Source organism: Lactuca sativa, chromosome 1 (assembly GCF_002870075.4).
Source record: "Lactuca sativa cultivar Salinas chromosome 1, Lsat_Salinas_v11, whole genome shotgun sequence".
Taxonomy (NCBI): Eukaryota; Viridiplantae; Streptophyta; class Magnoliopsida; order Asterales; family Asteraceae; genus Lactuca; species Lactuca sativa.
In genome coordinates this window covers 48,888,511-48,915,693 of record NC_056623.2, presented here as the reverse complement: position 1 = coordinate 48,915,693, position 27,183 = coordinate 48,888,511, and the positions used below count along the sequence as shown (strand labels likewise).

Sequence of the window (27,183 nt, the reverse complement as noted above, 5' to 3'; positions counted from 1 at the left end):
GCTCAGGAATTGATGTTTTTTCCAAAAACAAAAAAGCCTATCTTTTTTTTTTTCAAAAAAACCCCTTAATTTTGGTTAAAAAAATCGTTTGGATCCATTTTTTTTGTTTTAGATCATAATCAGTTTGTTCTTATTCCTGTTGTTGTTTATAGTGTTTTGGTGGAAGAATATAAAATGTTCAATTGTATATGTATTCGTTAATTTGGAAGTTGAAGGTTCCTTGTTTGCTAATTTTGATGAAATTATATAACAAATGGTTTCGTGTCTCCTAATATAAAGAAAGAAGCTTCTGTGTCTGCTAACCTTGATGGAAATCGTATCACAAAGGGTTGTGTCTACTAACTTAGAGACCGAAGATTTGAGTCAATTAATTTGGATACATCAACTCATTTGAAAACCAAATGTTCTATGTTTGCTAACTGAAACATCAACGTCTTTTAATTTAGAAATGAATAAAATACAATGCCTAAGAAATTCGTTGACTATACCATAATTGGTATGTTTATTGATGTGATTTATGTAGCAATTTGTTGACTTAACTATATGGTTATTGATGTGATTTATGAATGAAAAATCAACTTCAACAAAGCAAAATGAAGAAACAAATTTCCCTACAAATCATATAAAAAATAAAGTATGGAAATCACGAGAAAATACAAGCATCAAAATATACATATAAATATGCAAACACCCAACTTGAAGTTCATATCCATCCATACAAATCCAGCCCTTTTCTATATATAATAATAATACATCGAAAACAAAAGTCTTGAAAAATTACCTGTATATAATATATAAGCTTTTAATTTAACTTGCCCCATACTTGAGCCTTTCCCAAATAAAAGGCTGGAACACAAACATAACCTGGGGCGAACTCTTAAAAAGCAACGCCACACACACACACACCGCAGCAATCGCCACCATGGACAGCATCGCTGGCTTATAAATCGCCAGCGAGGATCTCACCCCACCATAATACCCCAACTTCCCTTCACACTCATTACACCTTCCCTTAAACACCAATGCCTTTTCCATTTCAAATCCCTTAAAAGACAATGACAATTCTGCCCCCTCCTTCACCTTTGTTTTTACAGGAATATCAACCACCACATGTCCCTTATTTTTATTCATTTTTCTTTGAACCAAATGAATGTAAGGGTAATGGCCTCTAAGGGATGCGTAATCATAAGGTGTTAAACCACTACTGTCATGACTTCTTCTCCATGCTTCAACTCCCACCTTTTAAATCAATACACAATAATCAGACAATGTTCTGCAACTTACTTAAAATAAACTGAAATTTGAAAACAATTACCATTTGAGGATCATTTGTCAATGCGTCAAGCACATCCTCAGACCCATCTTTACCAGCTGCTATATGAAGAGGTGTCAAACCAGCAGGCCCCACCGCGTCAGGTTTAAACAAAACGGGCCCCGGCACACGGAAGTTCAACAGAAACTCAACCATGGGTCTCGAGTTTCTTCTCACGGCTCGATGGAGTAAACCGATGTCCAGCAAGGCGGTTTCAACTGAAGTGTGGTTTATTACTGTTATACCCTTGAAGATTAGGGTCAATAGTTTGTTGACCACACGACACCAGTCATGGTCAACTGAAAACTCTATGAGCCATCTGAATCGGTCAAACGAAAAAAGATCTGAATTTGGATCCATGGATGATGATAATCTTGATTTTAATTGGCTTCGATGTAGAAGCCAACCCATTTCGTGTATAAACTCTAGTGCTTGATTTCGTGCTTCTAATTTTGAATCGTCTATATCGGTTTCTAGTGTACGGATTTCTGAACACACGTCTTCTTCCGCTACTATAAATGGAAAGAAACTGCTGCTCAGACTGTCATCCTCGATCTAATCAGAAAATAAAAACATAAGAAGATTACTCAAAATCTTTGAAAAAATTAAGGAGGATTTAGAAAATAAAAATCACCTCGATGAAGCCTCTACCATGGATGTTAGGTATAGAGCAGGAGAAGGTTAGAGACTGGAGGTGGTGGTCTTGCTCTTGCTTGATCGACGAATCTCCACCGTCTATTACATCTGAGCAATTTGTTTGGATAAGGTAACTGCCTTCTAGGGCACAAGTCAACCTTGATGTTGACCATGAAAAGCTAAAGCCTTTGACTGAAAATTGAGCAGTTTCAGAGAAAGAAACTGCTATGGGTTTAACACTCAAAATGGTTGAGTTTTTATTATGAGGTAAAGATGTGTTCAGAACAATCTGGCCTGTATAAGCAAGAAATCAAGAATCTTGGTGAGATTAAGAATTTAAAAAAAAAAAAAAAAAAAAAGTAACCTTTTTTTTGTTCTTGAAAAAATATATTATGTGTGTATAAAAAGATTACAAGAACTAACCATCGCATGCAAATGCAACATGATCCAACACCCTAGTGTAAATCCATCCTGTTCTCCAGAAAGAATCACTAGATGCTTCCAGAAGCTTCCTCAAATTACTGCTTAAATCATAGCAAAGCTGCAACAAACATATACTCATTTTACAAACGTTACAAAAACCTCAAACCACCTTTAGGAGCAAATTTGATAATATCAGCTATACTCAGGGACCAAAAATGTAATTAACTGTAAATAATATTATTGGGAATGGAGTGACAAGGAAATGTACCTCATCCCAAGAGGAATTATCCATTCGAAGATAAACAGATAATATGATGCATCCAGGCTTGATATAACCTTCAATATCACTTGGACTTTGTGACAACCAATCAAGAATCTGTATTTTAAACAGTTTACCAAATTCAGCACAAAAGTAAAAATATCAGAAGCCCATATAGTCTTACAACAAGTAAAAAAAAAAAAAAAAAAAAAAAGACCTGGTTTCTGAGGAGAACAGGCAACTCGTTTGGATCTTTTCCAAATAGCTTGAATACAATCCTGTCTGTACGACTCTGAAAATTAGAAAAAAAAAATCTCTTTAAAGATATTTTTCATAAAAAAAAAAAAGCAAAGGATTGTACTATTTTAGACGTATATATAAAATTTAATACCTGTGCCTCGCCACTGGAGCTAGATGGTGACTGTGTTGCTGTGGAGCCTGAGGTCTGAGGTGGACTTGACTTGTGTGGGTCCCCCCCACGTAACCACATGGGGACATTGTCTGTATTTTCAAAGGTATCAAAGGTTTCCATGCAATCTTGAGAATCATCATAAGCATTGTTAAGGTCAATGGTGTTAAATTTCATCCTTCCAACTCCAACAGTATCTTCCATAGGACTGGATTTAGGTGGGAATGGGATGATGTTGTTTGAGGGGTCAGTTATTTGTAAAGCTCCTCCATTTTCCATTGTTTCATATTCTAAAGGCTGTGAAGCCTCATATAAACAAATCTTTTCACTCTTAGATGTTGAATTCAGTTTTAGAGATAATTAATTTATGCAACCTGTGTCTGTATTTACCTTTTCAAGGGTTGGAATGGATGTGGAAGCATTCGTGAAATTTTGAGATCCAGTTATTAATCTAGATAAGTTACTAGCATTGATGTTGCCAAGATTCTTCAGTAGATGAGTGACCAAATCTTGCTCACTCCTTTGATCTGAGGTATTGGCTGCAATAAATAAAAAGTTAACATATAAATTACAGAGTAAATACTAAATAGGCATATGCCAATATATAGTATTATGTTCAAACACTTACAGTGTATATTGGTGAGTATTCTCAAAAGACTAATGAGCAAGTAACTACTCCCATGTTCATCATTCAATGACACACCATTAACTGTATTTTCTGGATGTGTACTCTTCCTTCTCCTTCTATTATGTCCAGCTAGACGCCTGCGACAGCTTCTTTTTCCTTCATCAAACTCCTGAAGAACATGAAACCTGCTGCACTGTTGACAAAACCTCTGCATCACATTCAGCACCAGTGCTTTGGTGGCTTTAGAATGCAAATCACAAACTTTATGCCTTCTATGATAATCCTTAGCATTGCTTAAATCCGTTCTACAATCATCCACTTGACAAACTGCACGATTGGATGTGGTTCCAGCAACTTTGGTCTTCTTCCCAGTCTTCCCCTCCCATCTCTCAGCCTCGTCTTCAGTTATGGGGTATACTTGACCACCAGCACCAAGTTTGAGGTTTAGAGCTCCAGCTTCACCACATACCTCTTCTTCATCAAGGACCAGAACCCTCCTCTTCCCTTTCTGATTTTGCAGATTGATTTCGACAGAACAAGATGAAGAACTGTTAGACGCACCTGTGTTTGTCTGAAGTTCCGATGTAGTAACGGGAAACAATTGTCTGCTACTGTAATCCGATGGAGTGGCGGTAAACAGATCAGCGTCCCATTTCCAGTCATTTAAATCCCATTCCATTGTTCTCTTGCCGACAGCCTTTAAATCGGACACGACTGGGACTGGCCCATAGTAATGATGGGACTTTTCCCCAAATCTAGCCTCCATTAATCAAAATCCAAAATAAATCAATCCAACTCCAAGGTGCTACATATGATCTCGTGAATTAATCCTTATCCGAAACACCTAGTAAATAATAGATTCCCAGTTTCCTTGAAAAAAAAAAAAAAAAAAAAAAAAAACTAAATCCACAACTGTAAGTTGCAGCAACAAACTCTCCTTTGGTAGAATTAAAGGTACCGTCGAAATCTCTTACATTGCCGGAGTCATGAAACAAGCAACCAACAATATATCCATGAATCCGAACAACAGCCAAAGTGCGCTGATGAATAATCATATAAAAATGAATGGTATAGCTAATAATAAAGAAAACATAGGGAGCTTTGAATTCATGAACAACTACCTGGAGTTACGGAAATAAAGGGGACATAAGGAAGACGATGATTGAGGAATGAGGAGAGATGTAGTGAGAGAGTTTTGGCCTTTTGGGGACGGCAGTCTGCGGAGAAATATGTGAAAAATAAAAGAATAAAAGGGAAATTAACAAGACAAAATGGAAAAAGTGTGGGAGGGTGGTGGGGCCTGATTGTTATCGATCATTTCATAATAATAAATGATAACTGAAAATGAATTCTTTTTTTTTTTTTTTGAAACGGACTTAAAATGAATTCAGTTTTTCTTTCTCGTACACCATTTCTTGTATCGGTTAAAAGGTATTTATGACCGTCTAGATTTTGTTCATGGTAAAGGTGTGTTTATCAAATTAGGATAAATTACACGAATCGTCTCTCGTGTAAGTGTCAGAAAGCACGTTTGATCATTATTTTCAAAATTAACTCGGAACGTTCCTCGTTTGTTTTATACTTGCACGTTTCATCCCTGAAAGACGAATTTGTTGCGCTTTTAGTCCGTTCCAAATTTAAAATGATCAATAATGTCCTTATGTATTTAATTTTCAATTAATCTAATAATATTTACTATTATTTTTAATTTAAAAAGAAATTGGGTCTCACTTCCACCCTTTCGTCCTTTACCTTCACTTCACCTACCCCTTTTCTCTCTAAACCTAAAGAACACCACACAAACACCGGCAACAACTACCTCCCTGATATGTTAAAATCCGGCCACCGGCGGTACATTTAGCCTTCAATCTGCCACCTTCGCCTCTACAATCCGAATTTCCGTTCAAAACCTTCGCAATCGCTGTCAGAATCAACAAATCCACAAGTGGATCTATGCATTCGTTGTCTTAGATTTACACCATCTCAGATCTACTTGTGTTCGATGGAAAACCATTGTCTTTGTCACCACCTGTTATTCGTCACCATGTTTTCGTCAGAGATGGAGCCCAATTTGCATTGCTTTGCGCTTAGGTCTTGAGAGTTACAAACCCGATTTGCAGATGTGTGGCCGTCGACATATTTGAACAAGATAGGAGAATGTGGCTGAGTGGATCTTCTTTCTCGGAAGTCATCGATCTCCTTCACCTGTACGCCACCATCGGAAGTCGTCATCGGAGTTTCAGACGTGTTTTCAGTGATCAGTGGTAGTATCGGAGGAAGAAGTCAGGTGCAAAGGTGACACTTTAAACATAAGCGGATGTAATTTAAGGGTGAACGAAGCCAGTAGCAATTGGTGTAAGGTGGTGATGGTGGTTTGGTTCAATGGTGTTAGTCTGTGAAGGAGGTGTGAGAACAGGGGAGAAGGAAAGTGACGTAATGAGGGGTTAGGATATTTTGTTTTTTTCTTTGTTTTTAATTTAAAGTTGATAAGGAAATAAAAGAAAATGAAAAAAAAAAATATCAAGGATAAAAAAGTCATTTCATGTCAATAGGGACTAAGTGTGCAAGAAAAAACAAACCGAGGGACGGTCCGAGTTAATTTTTGAAAATAAGAACTAAACATGTTTTTTGACATATGCACGAGGGATGAATGGTGTAATTTATCCATGAAATTATATAACTGTCTAGATATTGCATATTAAGTTATTTACAAAAATACAATCTGGAAGCACATCTTTCAATTTTCTGACTTTAAGAAAATAACCAACAACTTTATGAAAAATATTATCTCAAACTCTTGTTATTTTGATTTGACATAAAACGCATTCCATTAACCATTTTCTAGATATATTTTGTTTTTTTACAGTTATATTAACGAAACAGTCAACGATCACACCTAATAAGGTTTGGTACTTGTTTGCGAGAAACTATTTCTTGGTGATAATTGATGTGTTGCTCGTTCTCGGCATAAATTTCAATCACGTTGGAGTCATAATTTCAACTCGATAAAGCATCACAAGCGTCTTTATTTCCATCTATTTAAGAGACTAGATATCATATCTTTGGTTTTGTTTGGTTAATTGTAACATACACGTTTTGAAATCGTGTTTTAAGAAAATAATATTATGAAATATTATGTGAATTTGAATGTTGAGTTCTAATAGATAGTTTTTACTAGAATTGAAGTAAAACTATGCTTAGAATCATTCAAAAAGTATTGGAAGTCTTATGAGATTCCAATCAAATGTCAAATAGTGAAATTTAACGAAAATATAAATTTTGTAATAAGTAAAATTTTATTATTTAAAGTTGTAGATAATCTCGTTAGAAACATTTAGGCGAAAATCTTATCGAAATCCGAGTTATAACGAATAAGTTATGACCAATCGAAGATCCGCGACAAAACCGGTACGGCGTCGAATGACGTAAAAAGTGAGTTTTTGATAACCTACATTTTAGCCTTAGTAATCTAAATGAAAGTCGTAGTATTCGTTAAACCGATAAGTTCGATAAAAAGAACACCAAAATCTGACTTCGTATGAGGAAGTTATGATTTTTCGAAGTTTCAGCTTAGCAGTAGACTGCTAAAAACTCAAATTTTAGATTGAGTGATTTTTAGCCGACACAACCTAAACGAGAATTGAAGGTCTCGTCATTAGTAGTACAACAGTAAAAAGTCTGACAAAAACGAATGTCGGATGAAGAAGTTATGAATTTTTAACGGATTTTCTTGTCCCGGTCTGTTAAAAATAATAATATTAAAAATAAAGTCAAAGTTAGCCGACGAAGTCTAAACGAAAGTTGTAGAGCATAATTTTACCTACACGTGCATATAAAGAACGTCAAAAACGGAGCCCGTATGAGAAAGTTATGGATTTTACAAGATTGGGCACAATTTTCGAGAAATTTCGCATGAATAGTGCCAACCATGTCATCCCTCGCATGCAGCCTCCACGTGTCGCCTTCTGATAGGAACGAGGTTTGCTGTGTCGCCTTCTGATTGGACCAAGTCCGCGGTCCACTAAGCCTCGGACACCTTCGCATGAGACACACTGCACACACTCCGCGGATGACCCTCGGACCTTCGTGGAGCCTGCCCATTGGACCGAAGTTGGGTCTAATCCGAAGTTGCCATCTGCGAGCCAGCTTTTCCGACCCTCGCATCCGAGCCTCGCCTAAGATGCTACGTGTACCGAGCCTCACAGCCACCTGCCCTCTCCCTCTCGCTTCGGATCCGGACCTCGCACCTATATAAGGGGTGCGAGACCTCTCGGGTAAATGTTAGAAAATTGCCACTTTTTACCCCTAAACTTATATTTCTTCTACTTCCACTTCCCCCGAAGCCCCGATTTTATTTTTAACACCCGAAACACGCCCCGAAGTGCCCGAGAAGCCCGAAAAAAATTTATCTTTTCGGTTTGAAGCTCTACCTTCGCAAAGCCCGGTTATCAAGAAAACTCTCGGTTTTTAACGAAGAAAGTTATATTTAGAGCCGAAGTGTTGCCCAAATTAGTATTTTAGCCCCCGGTTATTTCACGGTGAGTTTAATATATAGGAACAGTTGTATGTTATGTGTTATATGTGTTATGTGCTTTTCATTGTTATTATTCCGGGTTATTTTTCCCGTGTTATTTTTATTCGCTATTTTTAATAGCAAAGAAATACCTTTGACCATGTGATCAGTGGAAGGACTTAGATTCACGTTGGTACTGGTATGTAGCCTTTGGCCATGTAGAACATGTCTCCGTAAGAGAATGATTTATATTATGTGGTATTGGTAGAAGGTTAGACAGGGATATAAGCCTGAAATCTACCAAAATGTTAATCCGAAGTTGTATGTCTTCTGTGCCATTTGGGCCAAAGCTTTATTGATGTATATAAAGTATGAAAATTGTTATGTCTCATTGATTGCATATCTTTGAATCAAATCAATGATTGATATGAAAAGTTTGACACATGATTCACATATGCCCTTGTTGTTCCTTGTTCCTCTTTGCTTCTGCCATATTGAAGTATGTATATGGGATAATGTTATATTGCATCTATTATTGAACTCACTAAGCGTCACCGCTTAACCTCTCAATGTTTAACAAATTGCAGGATATAAGCATCCAGTATAGTTATATACTGATAGAAGATTTTTGAATAGTTTGAAACTATTGTATTGATAGAAGATTATGAATAGTTTGAAACTATTGTATTTTGCACTCCCATATGTATAAATCTATAGAATCCTGGGAATTTATGTAATATATAACACTTTAAAGTAGTCGGTTTGTATCCAGTAGTTTGTAACCTCTTTATCAATGTAAAATATTGTTTTTATGAATATGCAAGTAGCATGTTTTGGAGTAACTATATTGTCAAGTATGAAAGTTTGGGTCTTTCATATATACGAAAGTGAGGGTCTTTCAATCATGGTATCAGAGCAGTAGTTTGAGTGAACTAAATTCCATGGATTGGTATTTAGACTTAAACTATTGGAAGTTCAATATATGAACGGATTCATTGTAAGTATATGGATACAAACCATAGGAAATATTTAAGCAAAAGTATTAGGTAATAATAAACCCTAATGTTTTAAAATACAATTTTACTCCGTATTGCAGAGCAATGGATGAACAGGTTAGTAGCCATACCCCTGAGGTTGGTGGAGGTCCTCAACCCGAGGAAGTGAATACTCCAGTATCTCCTTGTGAGGAGTGACTCTTGGGTAAACTTACTGGTGTTATTTTATAGACTCTCAAAGAGCACAAAAAGAATGGCGATAAAGGAAAAGATAAATTCACTGGAGAATCTTCGAAAGGAGAGGTGAAGCGTCCCTCGTTCAAAGATTTCAATAGTAGTGGTGCTACAGAGTTTTCCGGTGTTCTTAATCCCATTATTGCTCTTACTTGGATCCAGAACACAGAGAAAGTGTTTCGTATTTCTCATGTGGATAATGAAGACAAGGCTAATTATGCTTCTGCAATGCTCATCGGAGAAGCCTTGGTCTGGTGGGAAGCAACATATGAAGCTCTCAACGGGTTTGACCAGAAGAATTTAGCCTGGGAAATGTTTAAAACTCGTTTGCTAGAGAAGTATTGTCCTCTAGACATGAGGAGGAGATTGGAGAAGGAATTCCTCGAGCTTAAACAGGGAGGAATGACTGTGAATAAGTATGAAACTCAGTTTAATCAAAGAGAAAGGTTTGCTAAAAAGTATATTCCAACTAAAGAAGAGAAAATTCGGTTATTCATGGAGGGACTACGACACGAAATCCACGATTTCGTTGCCAATCGAGAAGTTTTGTCATTCGATAAAGTCGTTGAGTATGCTCGAAGACGTGAGCATGACTTAGAAATACGTGGTGCCACTTTTACTGCTCCGAAGCATCCACGTACTGAAAGAACTGTCCATGCTCCTTCTTTTCTACCAGCTCAATCTGTTCGGACTGAACCTGGTAATCAAGTGCAAACTCAAAATGCCTCTCGTGGACGCGGTAGATCACAATATTTTTCTATTCAATCGCCTTCATGTCGTGTTTGTGGAAGGAATCATCCGGGCCAATGCAAAATAGACAAGGAATCCATTGTCTGTTATGGATGTGGACAAAAGGGTCATATAAAGCCAGCTTTCCCAAGAAAGGATGGTACTTGCCATGCATGTGGTATTATTGGCCACAAGAAGCGTTTTTGCCCTACACTTACTAGTCAGATGACGAGAAGTCAAGCTTCTATTCAACAACCGGCGAGAAGTCAGGTCCCTGTTCAAAAATCAAAGGGTACTCCAACTAAAAAGGAGGATGTGCCAAAAGCTAAGGGTTGTGCATTCCAGATTACCTCAGAGGAGGCACGCGAGGACCCGAATGTTGTGACGGGTACACTTATTGTCAACTCTAGACATGCTCACATCTTATTTGATTCTGGTGCCTCAGATTCTTTTGTGTCTTATGAATTTGCGCATTCCTTTCAAATTGCTTGCTTTGTACTCGCGCAACCATTTCACATAGATACTGCGGGAAGTATATCATTACTTGCTGATAAAGTCTATAGGGATTGTGTTATAGAAATTGAAGGCTATACTTTTCTTGCTAACCTGATACCTATCTCCTTGCCCAACTTTGATATTATTCTCGGTATGGATTGGTTATCAAAGAACCACGCAAAACTCTTGTGCTGTAAAAAGATAGTACGCATTCCTATTGAAGGGGAGAATCCTATCTATGTCTACGATGAACAAAGACTCTTAAAAATAATCTCTTTCCTTAAGGCTCGTAAATTTATATCGAAAGGGTGTTCTATCTATCTAGCCTACATAGTTGATGTCTCAAAAGAGGAGAAGAAAACTTTAAATGATGTTCTCGTTGTTAACGAATATCCTGATGTTTTCCTCGATTACTTGTCTAGCCTTCCTCCGGATAGGCAAGTAGAATTCCGAATTGACCTTGTGCCTGGTGCTGCTCCGATTGCAAAGACTCCTTATCGTCTTGCGCCAGCTGGGATGAAAGAAATGATAATCCAATTGCAGGAACTACTTGACAAGGGTTTCATTCGACTAAGTACCTCTCCCTGGGGTGCTCTGGTACTGTTTGTCAAGAAGAAAGATGGATCGATGCGAATGTGCATTGATTATCGTGAGCTGAATAAGGTGACTGTCAAGAACAAGTACCCACTACCTCGCATCAACGATTTGTTCGATCAACTTCAGGGTGTTAGCTATTTCTCAAAGATTGATCTAAGATCTGGCTATCATCAGTTGAAAGTTCACGAGCAGGATGTACCGAAGACTGTTTTTCGTACTCGATATGGGCATTATGAATTCCTTGTTATGCCGTTTGGTTTAACAAATGCTCTTGCTGTATTCATGGATATGATGAATCGGGTAAGCCGCCCAATGCTCGATAAATCAGTTATCGTATTCATTGACGATATTCTAATCTATTCCAAGTCTGAAGCTGATCATGCCATTCATATTCGTGCGGTATTAGAACTTCTTCGAAAGGAGAAAGTATATGCTAAATTCTCAAAATGTGAATTTTGGATTCGCCAAGTTCAATTTCTTGGCCATGTTATTTCTAGTGACGGTGTATTCGTAGATCCTATTAAAATCAAAGCTATTCAAAATTGGGAAGTGCCCCGTAATGCTTCCGAAACTCACAGTTTATTGCGTCTCGCGGGATACTACCGGAGATTTATTAAAGACTTTTCTCGTATAGTCGTACCTCTCACTAGTCTTACACGGAAGGAAGTGATGCTCGAATGGGGTGAAGTCCAAGAAAAAGCTTTCTCAACTCTAAAAGATCTTTTGACTCATGCTCCAATCTTATCACTCCCAGAATGTGATGATGATTTCTCCGTATATAGCGATGCTTCGAGATCGGGACTAGGTTGTGTGTTGATGCAACGTGGCAAAGTGATAGCCTATGCCTCAAGACAACTGAAAGATTATGAAAAGAATTATCCCACTCATGATGTCGAACTCTCTGCAGTGGTATTTGCCCTAAAAATTTGGAGGCATTATCTTTTTGGTACAAAATGCCAATTGTTTACCGACCACAAAAGTCTCAAGTACATATTCAGTCAGAAAACTTTAAACATGAGACAACAACGAGCCATGGAGCTGATAAAAGATTATGATTGTGAAATCCTATATCATTCTGAAAAAGCCAACGTACTTACTGATGCACTTAGCAGAAAGGTTTATCGTAATAGTATGTGTTATGCTATTACTCATACTACAGTAAAATTCACTATTTTAGATAAATTAGAGAAATGACAAGAATAGGCCCTAAAGCCAGAAAATGTGAAGAAATAAGGGATGATACATTATAATGATGCTTTGCTTGATGATCTGCGAGGATTAAAAGTATTCAAGAATCGGCTAGGGATTCCAAAGATTGGTGGATTAAGACAGAAGATTTTAGATGAAGCCCATAAATCTAAACTGTCAATACATCCTGGTACAAGTAAAATGTACTATGATGTAAGAGTCGATTATTGGTGGCCTGGATTTAAGAGAGACATTGGAAGTTATGTACAGGAATTCTTAGTATGCTTACAAGTCAAAGCAAAGCACCAAAAGACTTATGGAACCCCAGAAAGTCTTAGTGTTCCTGTATGGAAATGGGAAGAACCGTCCATGGATTTTATTACCAAATTGTCAAAGAATGCTAGACAGCATGATAGCATTTAGGTAATCCTCGACCGCCTGACTAAAAACGCTCATTTTCTTGCCATGGGTGAAACGGCTCCAATGGAGAAGTATGCACAAGTATACCTGGATGAAATTGTTGCAAGACACGGTGTGCCACTAAAGATCATTTCTGATCGTGATACTCGCTTCACTTCTCACTTTTGGGCGAGTATGCAACATGAATTAGGATCTCGAGTTGCTCTCAGCACAACTTATCATCCCCAGACAGATGGTCAGACAGAGAGAACGATCCAAACAGTAGAAGATATGCTCCGTGCATGTGTCTTGGAGTTCGGTGGTAACTAGGATAAATACTTACCTCTTGTCGAATTTTCGTATAATAACAGTTACCACGCTTCAATCAAAATGCCACTATATGAAGCATTATATGGTCGTAAATGCCGTACGCCATTATGTTGGCGAGACATAGGATAGAAGATCCTTGGAGGCCCTGAAATGATTCAAGACACCACCGACAAGATTCAAATTGTACGAGAAAGAATGAAAGCGGCCCACGATCGACAGAAGTCCTATACGGAAAAGAGGAGACGACCCATAGAATTCCAGGTGGATGATTTCGTAATGTTGAAGGTATCCCCATGGAAAGGCATGATGTGATTTGGGAAGAAAGGAAAACTAAGCCCTAGATTTGTTGGAAGCCTCAAGTGGAATCACAAATCACCAAAACACCTTGGAAGACTTTAGAGAATATGAATACTTTTGGTTCTCTCTAGTGAAATCGGCTAGCCCTCTTAGTGTACCCACACTAGTGCCAATTTCACCAACCAAGGACATCTTTATATAGTGTGAGACTATGGTTAACCCCATGACATTTCATTTCATATGATCCATGGGTTAAACACTCCATGGACTATCCATGAAAGCTTAGCCCAACCTAAATGAACTTGGCTCATTCCATATATATATAAGAGTCCATATTTAATTAGTTCATTTTGATCACTTAATTCATTCTAAATTAAGTATTGATCAATACTAATTAAATAATATGATTCCATATTAATATATTAGAACTTATAATATATTAATATAAATCATAAATATATTATTCTCAAAAGACTATCCATATAAATTGTGTCGGTGAAGTGCAACCCAAATGGACCATGTCGGGTCGGGTCAAGTACATACCAATTATAGTTATGGACTTAGACATTAATCCAACAATATCCCACTTGGATAAGTCTAAAACTATTATTGAGTATGACTTCAAAACCTAACTGGCAATCGTAGCTCTTAAAGTCATTGTCGAACTCTGACCTTGTAAATGACTTGTCCATTAGATAAGGGATCATATATTCCTCCATTCTACATATCATATGAACTGAGACATGGATTATAAATCATTCTCTCTGTCCATTTGTTGTTTTCCGATTTCCGATTCATGACGACTGACTGATTGAACAAATCAAATCAGTCATGGCTTGGCCAAGCATTCACATGTGTCATCACTAAATCATCAAGGGCCCCACAAATATCACTTTTATCCCGAAGGTAGAAGGAATGGATAAACTTCGACTCATATGGCTTGTTTTTCTACTTGCTGAATCATACACAAAGGCACGTTTTATAACATCGAGTTACCAATGCGTTTTCGTGCAATCAATGTACTATCAACTCATGGTAACAACTCATATCTCTAGGTTTGAAGAATATAAGATATTATCGTCTCATGATCACTCGTGATAAAATCCATGAAGTGATTCAAATGAGCGCGGGTTGAATCCAATACTCAGAACTTATGAGCACTCATGAGTGTTGTAGCACAACTTTGTCCACCAACTTGGACCTCTACAAGCCAACCCATGACAGTCTTGATTCATATCTACTTCCAACATATGACCGACTGTGGATGGTTTGAATAACTTAGTCATTCCGGAAGAATAACCTAGTTATTATGGAAGTCAAAACATGCAAAGTGAAACCCAAGAATAATTGAATCTAACATGGTTTCAAAACCTATGAATATAAATAAAACACCTTTTATTTATCACCATACTGATTACTCATTATTCATTATTTCGGTTTTATCAACTTTATACTTGAATTAAAAAACACTAGGTGTCCCATGCTCCAAGCATGTACACTATGTTTTCTAAACAATAGCTTTGTCATACACCAAGTATGAACTCTATGTTTGTCTATGATCCTTTTCTTTGTGAATTAGATCAGTTGAACATAATTTCAATAATTCTCTTTTTCACACTCCCAATTCCTTGTCTTAAATGTAAGAATTCCAAATTCCTATCATTTATCGAAATCTGTTTAGATTTTAAACTTATATGCATTGTTCCTCTTGTAATGATTATGCACAAAGCCACAAAGGCTTGGCAACAATCATTACAGAGTATTCCAATGGAGATCAATTCCATAGAAACAATGTCTCAAATTCAAAGCGCATTGCTTTGAACATGCTTCTTGCATTAAGTTTCTTTAACCTTACACAAATTTCTTCCACCTATGAAGACAACTCTATATTCCCATTTTGATTACCACTTCTGAACAAGAGTTGCCTCTTTTCAGACTATGTCAATATGGTCCTTCTAATATTAATAGTGTACTTCCAATTGTACTTGAGCAAACAATCTTCGGTAAACCTTAGATTGTCCTCGACAATTTCTTAATCACTTTAGTCATATCCAATTCTAGACATTTTCCTCCTTAATGCCCCAAGGCATTTGGAAAATTCGAAAAGAATAAATATTATAGCACATGTAATCGATCTTGTACCCAAAGTAAATGGGACATGATTCATGATGTTTCACATAAAGACATGGTTCTAGACCAGTCTTTTGCCATAATAATTTTTTGTTTGCCATATTTTCAAAATTTGACTATGAAAAGGGATGTCGTAATCACAATCGAATTTTGAGAACGCAATATATAGAATTTCCTTCAGTTAAACCAATCCATCATGAAATTCATATATATATATATATATATATATATATATATATATATATATATATATATATATATATATATATATATATATATATATATATATATATATATATATATTCTTGACTAAAGGTGATTAAAAATCTCAATATAAGCTCAAAATCTCACTCTAAGCCTTTTAGAATTGACATGAAGTATAATTTCCTCTCCCTTAATTATAGCAAAACAACTTTTTCAACCCCTGCAACCCCACGAATTGAAACTTTTGTTTTCTATAATTAACATTGCTAACTTGCAATATTTACCATAATTATCATGCTCCCACTAACATGATGATTACTAGCATAACATTTATGCTCCCACTAGCTTTGACATGTACCCAGAAATCAACTGGACTTCTAGAAATCAATACTTTATTGACTTTCTTACCAAAGTTCAAATTTCTGATACTAGATTGCCTTGATAAGACTTTATCAAAATCATACACCTCTCTTAGATAGCTCACAAGTGTGTCTAAACAATTTCAAAACTATGAAAAGGGATGTCGTAATCATAGTCTCAATTGTTTAGACCTTTTTCCATTTCTCATAAGTCAATGTTAGTGTGCCGGTTAACCACGCACGCTCCACTAACGACTTTGAGAACTGCAAATATCATAATTGCTATCTACTTGAAATCTACTTAGTGAAAGAGTTTCCTTACCATCATTTTCATGAATCGAAGAGAAACCTTATGACACTTAGATTTTATGGTATATATGTTCTTATCCATGTGAATTTGTCAAACCATAATCACAAGACTAGGTCAGTGACAAATCCTAACTCATATGGATTGAACTTGTGGAATCTTAACCTCTTGCCACTTGGCAGCACAAGGGCCTGCCATTGCTTCCAAGTAGTTATGCAAACAATTGAGAACATGTAGAACTCAAATGTAAAGCCAACTTTAACTAGAATGGCTACAAAAATAGAAATATGTCAACACGATAGGTTATAAACCTCACGTCGTGTGCTAGTGTTAAACTACAGTTTTTTTTTCTTAATTAGATCTTGAAATTCTTTTTAGGATCTTTAAGACTCCCACTGTCCTCTTGACATATAAGACTATCTTGCCAAATATTCAAGAGATAGTGCGGATTCTTTATCAAGACAAACACTTCACACAATTAGCCTTAGTTGGTCTTTGTTTTATCCAAAACATCACAACTTACCAATTTCAAATGTACAAGAGTAGAAAACTTTTACTCTTACATTTGACAAGTGTTTTAAACCTTCTTTAAGACATGCCACTCAAGTTACAATCTTAGAGTATAACTCTATGAATTGTTTTTGGAACGAAGTATGAATCGTCTTTTTGATTTAACCATTTCAACAATTCATAACTCCTCTTCTTAACTATCATAATGCACTTAGAGGATGAATTGTGATAAGGTCTCAAAATCATTAAGATGAACCTAAAACATGATACTAAAGTACTCTCCCATCTTTTCAGATTTGAGAAACTTTTATCCTTCAGCCTAATTTGATTCTTCTTATTCTTTCTGTCATACATTGAAAATTTTTCAATGTTTCAGAATTATACTTAAGCTTATAAGTATAATCATATTTACTAAACCTTAGTAAATCATGACGAATAGTCGTATCCATCTTTTGTGGTGGACTTTGATAAGTGCACAAGAAAGTGTACTTGATCTCTTACTCCTTCTCTTGAGTCACATATACATGTGAACACGAAACTAGTCTTAATTTTCCAAAGTTGAAAATTCTCACACATCACACTCAACACCTTGTATGATTCCAAGTTTCGGTCCAATTGAAACTTGGGTGATGAGAATATTTCCTTATTTGGTAAATTTAGACACTACAACAAATGAAAGAATCAAATTCATATTTCCAATATTGCTATAAACACACAAACATCAAGTTTTCATGAATGTCATTGTAAGGAGATAAAAATAAAGTAAAACAACCTTTTATTTATATTTAAAATGCGGAAAAACTTTTTCCTTACAATGCAACATAAAATGAAAACTATGTTATTACATGTTTCCTATCAATCTATCATAACTCCTAAGAAGTAGCTCAAGAATCTGATCTTCAATAAATCCATCTTCGCGGTCAGATACAACATACTCTTTCTTTAAGTTTCCTACACTTTTCCTTTGATTTTTAAAACATCAACATGTGACCAAGTCACATCATGTAATAAGAATCTCAGAATAGAAACTTAATAGAGTTTGATAGTGGACTTTACCTGAAGTAGAGTCAAACTTATTGAATTTACCAGCCTTATGATCTTTCAGGTAAATTTGGCAGCTTTGCAAACAATGCCCTTTCCTTTTTTGGAAATAAAACCATATGGATCCTTTGGGAATGGTACATGGGATAATCTCAGACTTAGCCTTTCTCTTTACCATTTGGTGAACCGAGTTGACTATGGTCGATCCCTTTCCATTGGGAAGAGAGAGCTTTACTGGATATCCAATGTCATCATTGTCAATGTCCATAAAGTTTTAAGAAGTTGATCTTAGCAAATAGATAAGATCATTAAGGGTCTTGTCATAGTCTGTTTCATAGGAGTCCCAAAGGAACTCACCATGTGACTTAGAAAGTAGTTGAGCCACCAACTTTTTCAAGACTTTGACACCCAACTCTCCCGGCTTGTCAGTATGTGACTTCATCTCCAAGATGTGATCACACATAGACCTCGCTTGCCAATAGGGCATGAGTGAGCTTGAAATTGTGGGTTAGGGAGAATAATTGGAGTAGGTGGAGGAAGTGAAGTTCCAAGAGATTTGGGAAGATCGTAGATGTCTGAACTAGACATGTATTGGGAGATATTCAAGATAGTTGATCTAAGGTACTTAATATAACACCCAATATGAAATATTAAGGCTAGGACCCAACACAATATTTTATAACTTGGAAGAGGGATGCCGTAATCCAAGCTATAGAATATTTGAAGGTAGGTGAATGACGATTCACCAATTTCCACCATGAAAAACGAAATAAATTATTAGGTTTTAATTGGCTTTGAAACTCCTAGTTCTTTTGAGATTCATTGAACTTTTCAATGGCATGTTTCAATCTCGAGTGTGCCCTTCAGGTTTTGTGACTGGGATGCCGAGGATCACAAAACAAGGTGTGAAGTAACCATGCAAATTACTTGGTACCCTTAAGTGTTTACCCCTCAATCAATGTGCCGGTTAACCACACACGCTCCATCGATACTATGATAAACATTAAGTTACCCTTTGCCTACCTTGTTAAATACGAGTTAGTGTGTCGGTTAACCACACACGCTCCACTAACCATATTAAACAAAGTGCAAAGTGTAATTTCATGGATTATCACCTTATTCACATTTTTCCTAAGTAACTAAGATTGGGTATTTATAAAAGGTTTAGTTACTTAGTATTTATCATTAGTACTTTTAATGAAGGGAGAATTTATAGTCTTTATCCTACCTGTTCGGCTAACGACCATCCACCAGTCAAGGAAGCGGTGGGTGAGAGTGGACACCCATTAAACTGTCATTTTATAGGCAGTAACCTTATGCCCCCCTTATAGCCCGACTTCGTGAATGAGGCCTACTAATGGTAAGACTGACTTGCTCTTATACATACATATATATATATATATATATACATACATATATATATATATATATATATATATATAACTATTATTAACTTATAATATTATAAAGTATAAGGGTTGAATTTTAACTTTTAAAATTCTAAGGGCTTAACTTGGAACTAAAGTATTCAAGAGAAAACTTTTTAAATTCCAAAACTTGAGGGCAAGTTTTGTAACTTTCAAAAACTTTCTATTCCACAACTTATGTGTTTAAAGTAGTTTTAATTAAAAAACTCTTCAAGTTCCATAACTTGAGGACAAGTTATGGAAGACTTTAAACTAATTAAGAAAGTGACTCTTCATAATTCATAACTTATGGAAGCTTTATGAGTTTAACTAAGGTTACACATATTTTATTTAATTAAGAGACTCTTGAACCTCCACAACTTGAGGACAAGTTATGGAGTCATAAAACCATTTAACGAGAACAAAACTCTTCATTTTGTAACCTATGACAATTTTTATGAGTTTTAAGAAACTTAAATGTGACTTTTCATGTAACTTGAGGACAAGTTACACAAACACATTTTAGAATCAACTTTTAGATTAAAATGGATTGAAAACAACTATCCAATTAACTTATCTATTAATCTAAGCAACTCATATGAACAAACATAATACACATCAAACTTTTTCATGTAATTAGCATAACTTTTAAACTAATACAAAACATGAATGTATTGACAATTATCTTTGAAATTGGATTAGCATGAACATTACCACATCAAAAACAAGTTTATAACTTCAAAAACAACTTAGGGTAATGTTCCTAGTCCAATTCCAGCGAAAACAATTGATTATATGATGTCTGGGGTTCCAACTCGTCGAGTGCATGAACCAACTCGGCGAGTTGGATGCATTTTGTCTTGGACTCGGCGAGTCTGCTGGGCAGACAGCATAAAAACTCGATTTTTCAGCCAATTTTGCAAGTATAACAAGAAAACAAGCCTAGGCTCTGATACCACTGTTGGTTTTTGAGCATTCTAACACTCCGATGGTGTACATGCAACCTTACAAACCTTGGATCTATGTTTTCTCTATTATACATGCAAATAAGAACTTTCCAAGGCTCTAATCCTAACTAGCATACTATGAGGCAACTATACTACAAAGACTAGTTAGATGACATACCTTTTGGTGTAGCTTGATGTCTTCAAGCTTTAAGAGCTTACCCCCATAAGTGTGGAAGCCTCAAGTTGAATCACAAATCACCAAAACACCTTGGAAGACTTTAGAGAATATGAATACTTTTGGTTCTCACTAGTGAAATCGGCTAGCCCTCTTAGTGTATCCACACTAGTGCCAATTTCATCAACCAAGGACATCTTTATATAGTGTGGAGACTAGGGTTAACCCCATGACCTTTCATTTCATTTGATCCATGGGTTAAACACTCCATGGACTATCCATGAAAGCTTAGCCCAACCTAAATGAACTTGGCCCATTTCATATATATAAGAGTCCATATTTAATTAGTTCATTTTGATCACTTAATTCATTCTAAATTAAGTCTTGATCAATACTAATTAAATAATATGATTCCATATTAATATATTAGTACTTATAATATATTAATATAAATCATAAATATATTATTGGGAAAACTACAATAAAGTCCCTACATATTGGCCTCATAATCGATTTAGTCCCTATATATTTTTTTTATTCAATTAAGTCCCAAATACCGGTAATCGTATTCAATTTAACCCTTTGACCCGGTCAACAGGTTATCTAACTTTCAAAAATTACATTTTTGGCCCAGATTTCAAATTTTATTACAAATTTGGTCCAAAATTTACATTTTTGGCCCAAATTTTAAATTTTGTTACAAATTTGGTCCATACTTTACCCTTTTTGCCCAAATTTTAGATTTTTATTATGAATTCATCCTAACTTTAGTTTTTTTACAACTTCTTTTCTAAAAGAATTGTTTGAAATATGTTTTATCTTTATTACATCATATTTATTAAAAAAAACTTATTTTCACATAAAAATCTTATATTTTATACATAAAAACTTTCTTGAAAAAGTTTTTTGTATATGAAATATTTAGTTATAAAAATAGGTATCTATTAAGTATATAAATATATAGAAATCCATTTTTATAAAAAAATATATACAAAAACGTATTTTACAAAAAAAAAATGTATACAAACACCTATTTTATCTATATTTTTTTATAAAATCGTGTTTGTTTATATATATTTTTTATAAAAACGTGTTTGAATATTTTTTTTATATAATACATGTTTGTATACATTTTATAAAATGTATACAAACACGATTTTATAAAATATATACAAACACGTATTATATAAAAACTTATTCAAACACGTTTTTATAAAATGTATACGAACACATATTATATAAAAAATTATTCAAACACGTTTTTATAAAAAAATATAAAAAAACACGATTTTATAAAAAAAAATATAGATACACACCTATTTGTGTGCATTTATATATATATATATATATATATATATATATATATATATATATATATAGGAGTATGATCAAATGAGAACACCTAAAAGGCTGAGAACGCGAGAACAGATCTAGGCTCTCCAAATTTTAAAATCAAAGGTTAATATTAACAGGACATTTATATAAATTCTGAAAGTCATAGGATTAATTTGTAACTTCTTAATTAACTAAAAGGGTACTATAGTCATTAGGTTCTATCTTATTTTTATCAGCTCCTAAAATCTCTCTCTCTCTCTCTCTCTCCCTCCCTCTCTCTCTATCTCTCGTTTCCTTTAAACCCTAATTGATGGAAGCCAACCTAAAAAAATGTACGCCTCTTCCCTCTCATCTCTCCACTGCTGATCTTTTGAGTTTTCTTCAAACTAGCCGCCACACAAGACAAAAAACACCACCACTGCCATCGTGATTGTCGAATCCGCCAACAACACCACCGCTACCGTCATCATCACACAACAATTATCTCTGTGAATGCTACTGGAAGCGACCAATAAGGGTTTGAAGGGCCCACTTGCGAGCCAAGGAAGGCTATCGGCGTCGTCTGTGGTTGGCAGTCGGCAACGTCTGTGGTCGGCAGTCGTGATGGCGAGGGGAGCGTCTCCGGGGTCGGCGAGGGTGAAGAGGAGGAAAAGAGACAAAAATGTAATACTCACTCTATTTCTTACTTTCCGTGTCCATCTATCCCCCCGTAACTTGTCCAATGTTCAGAGATGAATCGATTTTGCATCCTCAATTTCTTATATTTTGATTAATTATGTGTTCTTTCCTAGTGAAAACAATCGATCTATTTGTTAATTTGTGAGAACAATGAACGATCGATCTATTTTGTTACTTTATGTTCCGTTTCTTTTTCTTATGTAGGCACCCTGAAGATTGAGGGTATTGAAACTCCGGGTCTCTTAAAATGGGTGAAACCAGTGGTAATGGAAGCTTACCAATACCACCTCTATCAAACTATAGAATTGGGAAAACCCTTGGGATTGGATTTGTTTGAGAAGATGAAAGTTGAAGAATTTGAGCTATTATGTTCTGTATTTTTTTAGATGTAAGTTATATTATATTTTGATGAATTAATTTATGTTAGAATGCATATTTATTTATGAATAGTAGTGTATTCATTTGTGATTAGCAGGGCATTCATGTGTGAACGAATGTATTTATTTTATGATTAGAGGTATTCAATGCTGAATAATAGTGTATTCATTTGTTAATAGCAGTTTATTCATTTGTAAATAACAGTGTAATCATGTGTTAATGAGTGTATTTATTTATGATTAGATGTATTCTTTTTATGAAGAAATGATAGTTTTTACACTATTTTTATTTCCAGTTGATTAAAAAAAAGAATTTGATTACTTGTAAATCGATGTGTATTCATTAGTGATTGGATCAGAAACAAGTTTCTTTTTTTTTTTAAAAATCAATTATGAATACAAATGTATTAATATGGGATTCGACTTATATTCATTTTTTTGAACACAAAAAACGTGAAATAGGAGAAAAAAAATGAATTTTTTAAGAAAAAAAAATATATTTTTTTCAATTTTAAAATAAATTTTGGTAAAAATGTTTTTTTTATATCCCATTAATAAGAAAAATAAAAAATCAAATATTTATTTCTTTTTTGGTAACTGGTCCTAAATTTAAGGGATTTAGATTGATTTTTATTTTATTTAAATTTAATTAAAATATACAATTACTAATATGCCGTTATATATTGATTGGTCCAGAATTGTTCTCGCGTTCTCAACCTTTTAGGTGTTCTCATTTGATCATTCCCCTATATATATATATATATATATATATATATATATATATATATATATATATATATATATATATATATATATATATATATATATATAAAGGTGATAGGTGTTTGTATACATTTTTTCTATAAAAACGAATTTATATATATTTATATACTAAATGAATACATATTTTTATAACTAGATATTTCATATACAAAAAACTTTTTAAGAAAAGTTTTTATATAGAAAATATAAGATTTTTATGTGAAAATACATTTTTATGTATAAATATGATTTTATAAAGAAAAAACATATTATAAACAATTTTTTGAGAAAAAAGTTGTAAAAAAAAACTAAAATTAGGATGAATTCATAACAAAATTCTAAAATTTGGGCAAAAAAGGTAAAGTTTGGACCAAATTTGTAAAAAAAATCTAAAATCTGGGCCAAAAGTGTAAATATTTGACCAAATTTGTAATAAATTTTAAAATCTGGGCCAAAAATATAATTTTTGAAAGTTGGATGACCTGTTGACCGTGTCAAAGGGTTAAATTGAATACGATTACCGGTATTTGGGACTTAATTGAATAAAAAAATATATAGGGACTAAATCGATTATGAGGTCAATATGTAGGGACTTTATTGTAGTTTTCCTTATATTATTCTCAAAAGACTATCCATATAAATTGTGTCGATGAAGTGCAACCCAAATGGACCATGTCGGGTCGGGTCAAGTACATACCAATTATAGTTATGGACTTAGACATTAATCCAACAACTATATGCGGAGTAGCCTAGTAGAGTAGTATGTATAGTTGTCTTTGTGATACTTGCATGAAAGACCAGGGGGTGGCCCTTGGCACTTGTCTGTAAGACCCAGGGAGTGGCCCCAGGCTTGATCAGGAAGACCACGTGCAGCCCGTGGCACAACCGCAAGACTATGTTTGGCACATAGCACCTTAGCAAGACTATGTTTGGCACATAGAACCTTACTTGATTATGGATATGTTGGTTATGTATGGCTCTTGGCTATGTATGGCATGTATGGATCAATTGGTTTGTATGGTATGTGGTATCTGGGGAACTCACTAAGCTTCGTGCTTACGATTTTCAGTTTTGGTTTCAGGTACTTTGTTTTCAAGGAAAGGAACCGGCTCGATCGCAGCGTATCACACTATGTTTTCCGCACATGAGATCCTTGGGATCACACTCTGATATGATTTTATGATAATATGTTTTGATTACTGATACTTTGGATTGACACGAGATATAATTATGAATGTTTTTTATACTGATGGTTTATGTAATAACTTATTTAAAAATGAAATTTTCGGCCTTGGATTTTAGGACGTTACAAAAACGCACCCCAGATGCACGATGCACACTTGGAAAAATCACCTATAAATAGTCCATGTCGTATAAGCTTCTCACATTCAGCCCCTAGAGCATCTCTCTCTCTCTCTCTCTCTCTCTCTCTCGATATTCCCTCCGATAACCCCTTTTTCCTTTCATTTTTAGCCTCCGGCTAAGCCATGCGACACCCCTGAGCACTCATCTGAGTAGTAGCCTTCGAGTAGGAGTTCCCGAGTCAGTATTCTGCCTGCTTAGATCCCAGTTGTCATCAATGGTACTCTTTAAGTAAGCTACACTTACTCTTATCCCGTATAATCTATGATTATAGTTATAAGTCGTTACTAGGAACTTATAATTAAGATTTATCAACGATTCCAAGTCGTTATACCAATTGAGCTAATTACGGGTAAGTGAATAGAATGGTTATGTCGGCTTGGTTGTTAGATTTTAGAAAAGCTATACGCCGAAATGGTCCTGCCTCTCGACTGTCTTACATGGTTGATCCTTACTTGATAGATCTTGATGTAGACTTTGGGGTTGTTGAGGAATCTAAGTCCTTAGGATAATAAGTCCCATGAAATTTGAAATTAGACTAAGACTTAGCGTTATGTACATCTATGTCTTTTGGAAAAAAGGTGTAAGGCGAAGCTCTGTCCGATTCACCAACTACGAGATATTTTGACAGGTGAGTGCATAGTTACTTTCATCTTACACAGAGATATGAAGTATCTAAATAAATAAAATGTTATATGTGCTTATGTGCAAAAAAAAATGTTTTGTGTTAGATGAAATATTATAAGATGATTTTTATATGATTTACCATATGTGTATTTTCTTACCTATAATGTCTTAGGTAGAAATAGGTAACGATGGTTGAATAGAATAGAGAGGGAGATGGTGTAACGCCTGTGTTTCCGGGCTTGCCATTTTTAGCAATTTAATAGTCTAGGTTAACCTTTGTAACCCGTTTTGAAATAATAAGAATGTATTATTTGAGTATTATGTGTTTTGTGCTTAATTGCTTAATTATGTGGTCTGATTAATTAAGAATAAAAATAAGCGCCAAAATTTAAGTGTAAAATAAACTTAATATCTTTGGATAATGTTGTAGTAGTTGAAACGAGGTTTCCGAATATATATAGAACGCCCAAATCTGACTTCGTATGAGGAAGTTATGATTTATCGAAGTTTCGACTTAGCGGTATGTAGCCTGAAATACTCGATTTGAGATCGAGCGGTTTTTAGCCGAAGCATTCTAAACGAGGATCGAAGGTCTCGTTGTTGGTATCGAAGCGATAAAAAGTTAGGCGAGAACGGACGTGAAACGAAGAAGTTATGAATTTATAACGAAGTTTTTCTGTCGCAGCCTATTAAAAATAAATAATAAAAATAAAGTCAAAATTAGCCGACGGAGTCTAAACGAAAGTTGTAGAGCGTAGTCTCACCTTCGCGTGGATATAAATAACGTCGAAAACGGAGTTCGTATGAAGAAGATATGAATTTCCGAAGTTTATTAAATAATTTGTAATTATTTTTAATCTTTAATTCTGGTATTATCCGAAGAGGAGTCAGCGGTCCGATCCGACGTACGCCCCGCGTACTCCGAAGAGTGTCGACATTTCGGATGACGCATGCAGTGACGACTTCGGAGGCCAGTACGCCCCGTGTACTCCGAGGCTCCAGCCTCCTATAAATAGGATCCGAAGGCAGCCGAGTCTTTTGCTAATTTCTTCTCTTCTCTCTCCCGTTTTGCATCGTTTTGCGTGCCAGAAATACCCCGAAGCCACGGTATTATTCTCGAGCCCCGAGGCAAGTCCCGAGATCCCGAAGATCCCGAGAGGTGCGGTTCCCGAGTCGAAGCTCTGCCCGCGAGAAGTTCGATTTTTGTGAAGATCTTCCAGATCTGCTGAGGATTTCTACTTCTGCAAGTCGTAGTGCTGTCCGATCGTCTTCTGATCAAGTGAGTGTATACTACCTTTCATAAACACGATAATAATACAAGTATGGTTCGAGTGTATTAAATATATTGTTGTTTATATGTGTGAGTGTGTAGTTACTTTCTTCTAACGCATGATTATGAAGTATTTTATATGAAATACGTGTTGTGTGTAGAATTTGTTGTTATGTGTGTGAATGTATGTTCACCCTCTTCCATCTCATAGATCTGAATTGCTTTCTATGAAATACGTGTTACGTGGGT

The 27,183-nt window shown here is 35.2% G+C and overlaps 1 protein-coding gene and 1 long non-coding RNA gene across 3 annotated transcripts; one reads left to right on the top strand and one right to left on the bottom strand.

Moving 5' to 3' along the window:
* Positions 1 to 654: 654 nt before the first annotated feature.
* On the bottom strand, positions 655 to 4,942 carry LOC111912803 (squamosa promoter-binding-like protein 1). Of its 2 annotated transcripts, none has more exons than XM_023908526.3 (11): positions 4,789 to 4,942; positions 4,642 to 4,707; positions 3,668 to 4,537; positions 3,430 to 3,578; positions 3,022 to 3,345; positions 2,848 to 2,922; positions 2,640 to 2,747; positions 2,372 to 2,489; positions 1,947 to 2,242; positions 1,316 to 1,867; positions 655 to 1,239 (listed from the first exon to the last, which is right to left on the bottom strand). In XM_023908526.3, the coding sequence occupies exons 3-11, from the start codon at positions 4,431 to 4,433 to the stop codon at positions 808 to 810; spliced, it is 2,820 nt and encodes a 939-aa protein (XP_023764294.1). In that variant the 5' UTR covers positions 4,434 to 4,537; positions 4,642 to 4,707; positions 4,789 to 4,942; the 3' UTR covers positions 655 to 807. The 2 variants fall into 2 exon arrangements, with proteins under 2 accessions (XP_023764294.1, XP_023764296.1); XM_023908528.3 differs by having other exon boundaries at positions 3,022 to 3,336.
* Positions 4,943 to 22,109: 17,167 nt separating this feature from the next.
* Positions 22,110 to 23,090, top strand: LOC122195897 (uncharacterized). Its single transcript, XR_006186933.2, has 2 exons — positions 22,110 to 22,521; positions 22,741 to 23,090. It is a non-coding gene; the product is annotated as an uncharacterized LOC122195897 (long non-coding RNA).
* Positions 23,091 to 27,183: the final 4,093 nt, after the last annotated feature.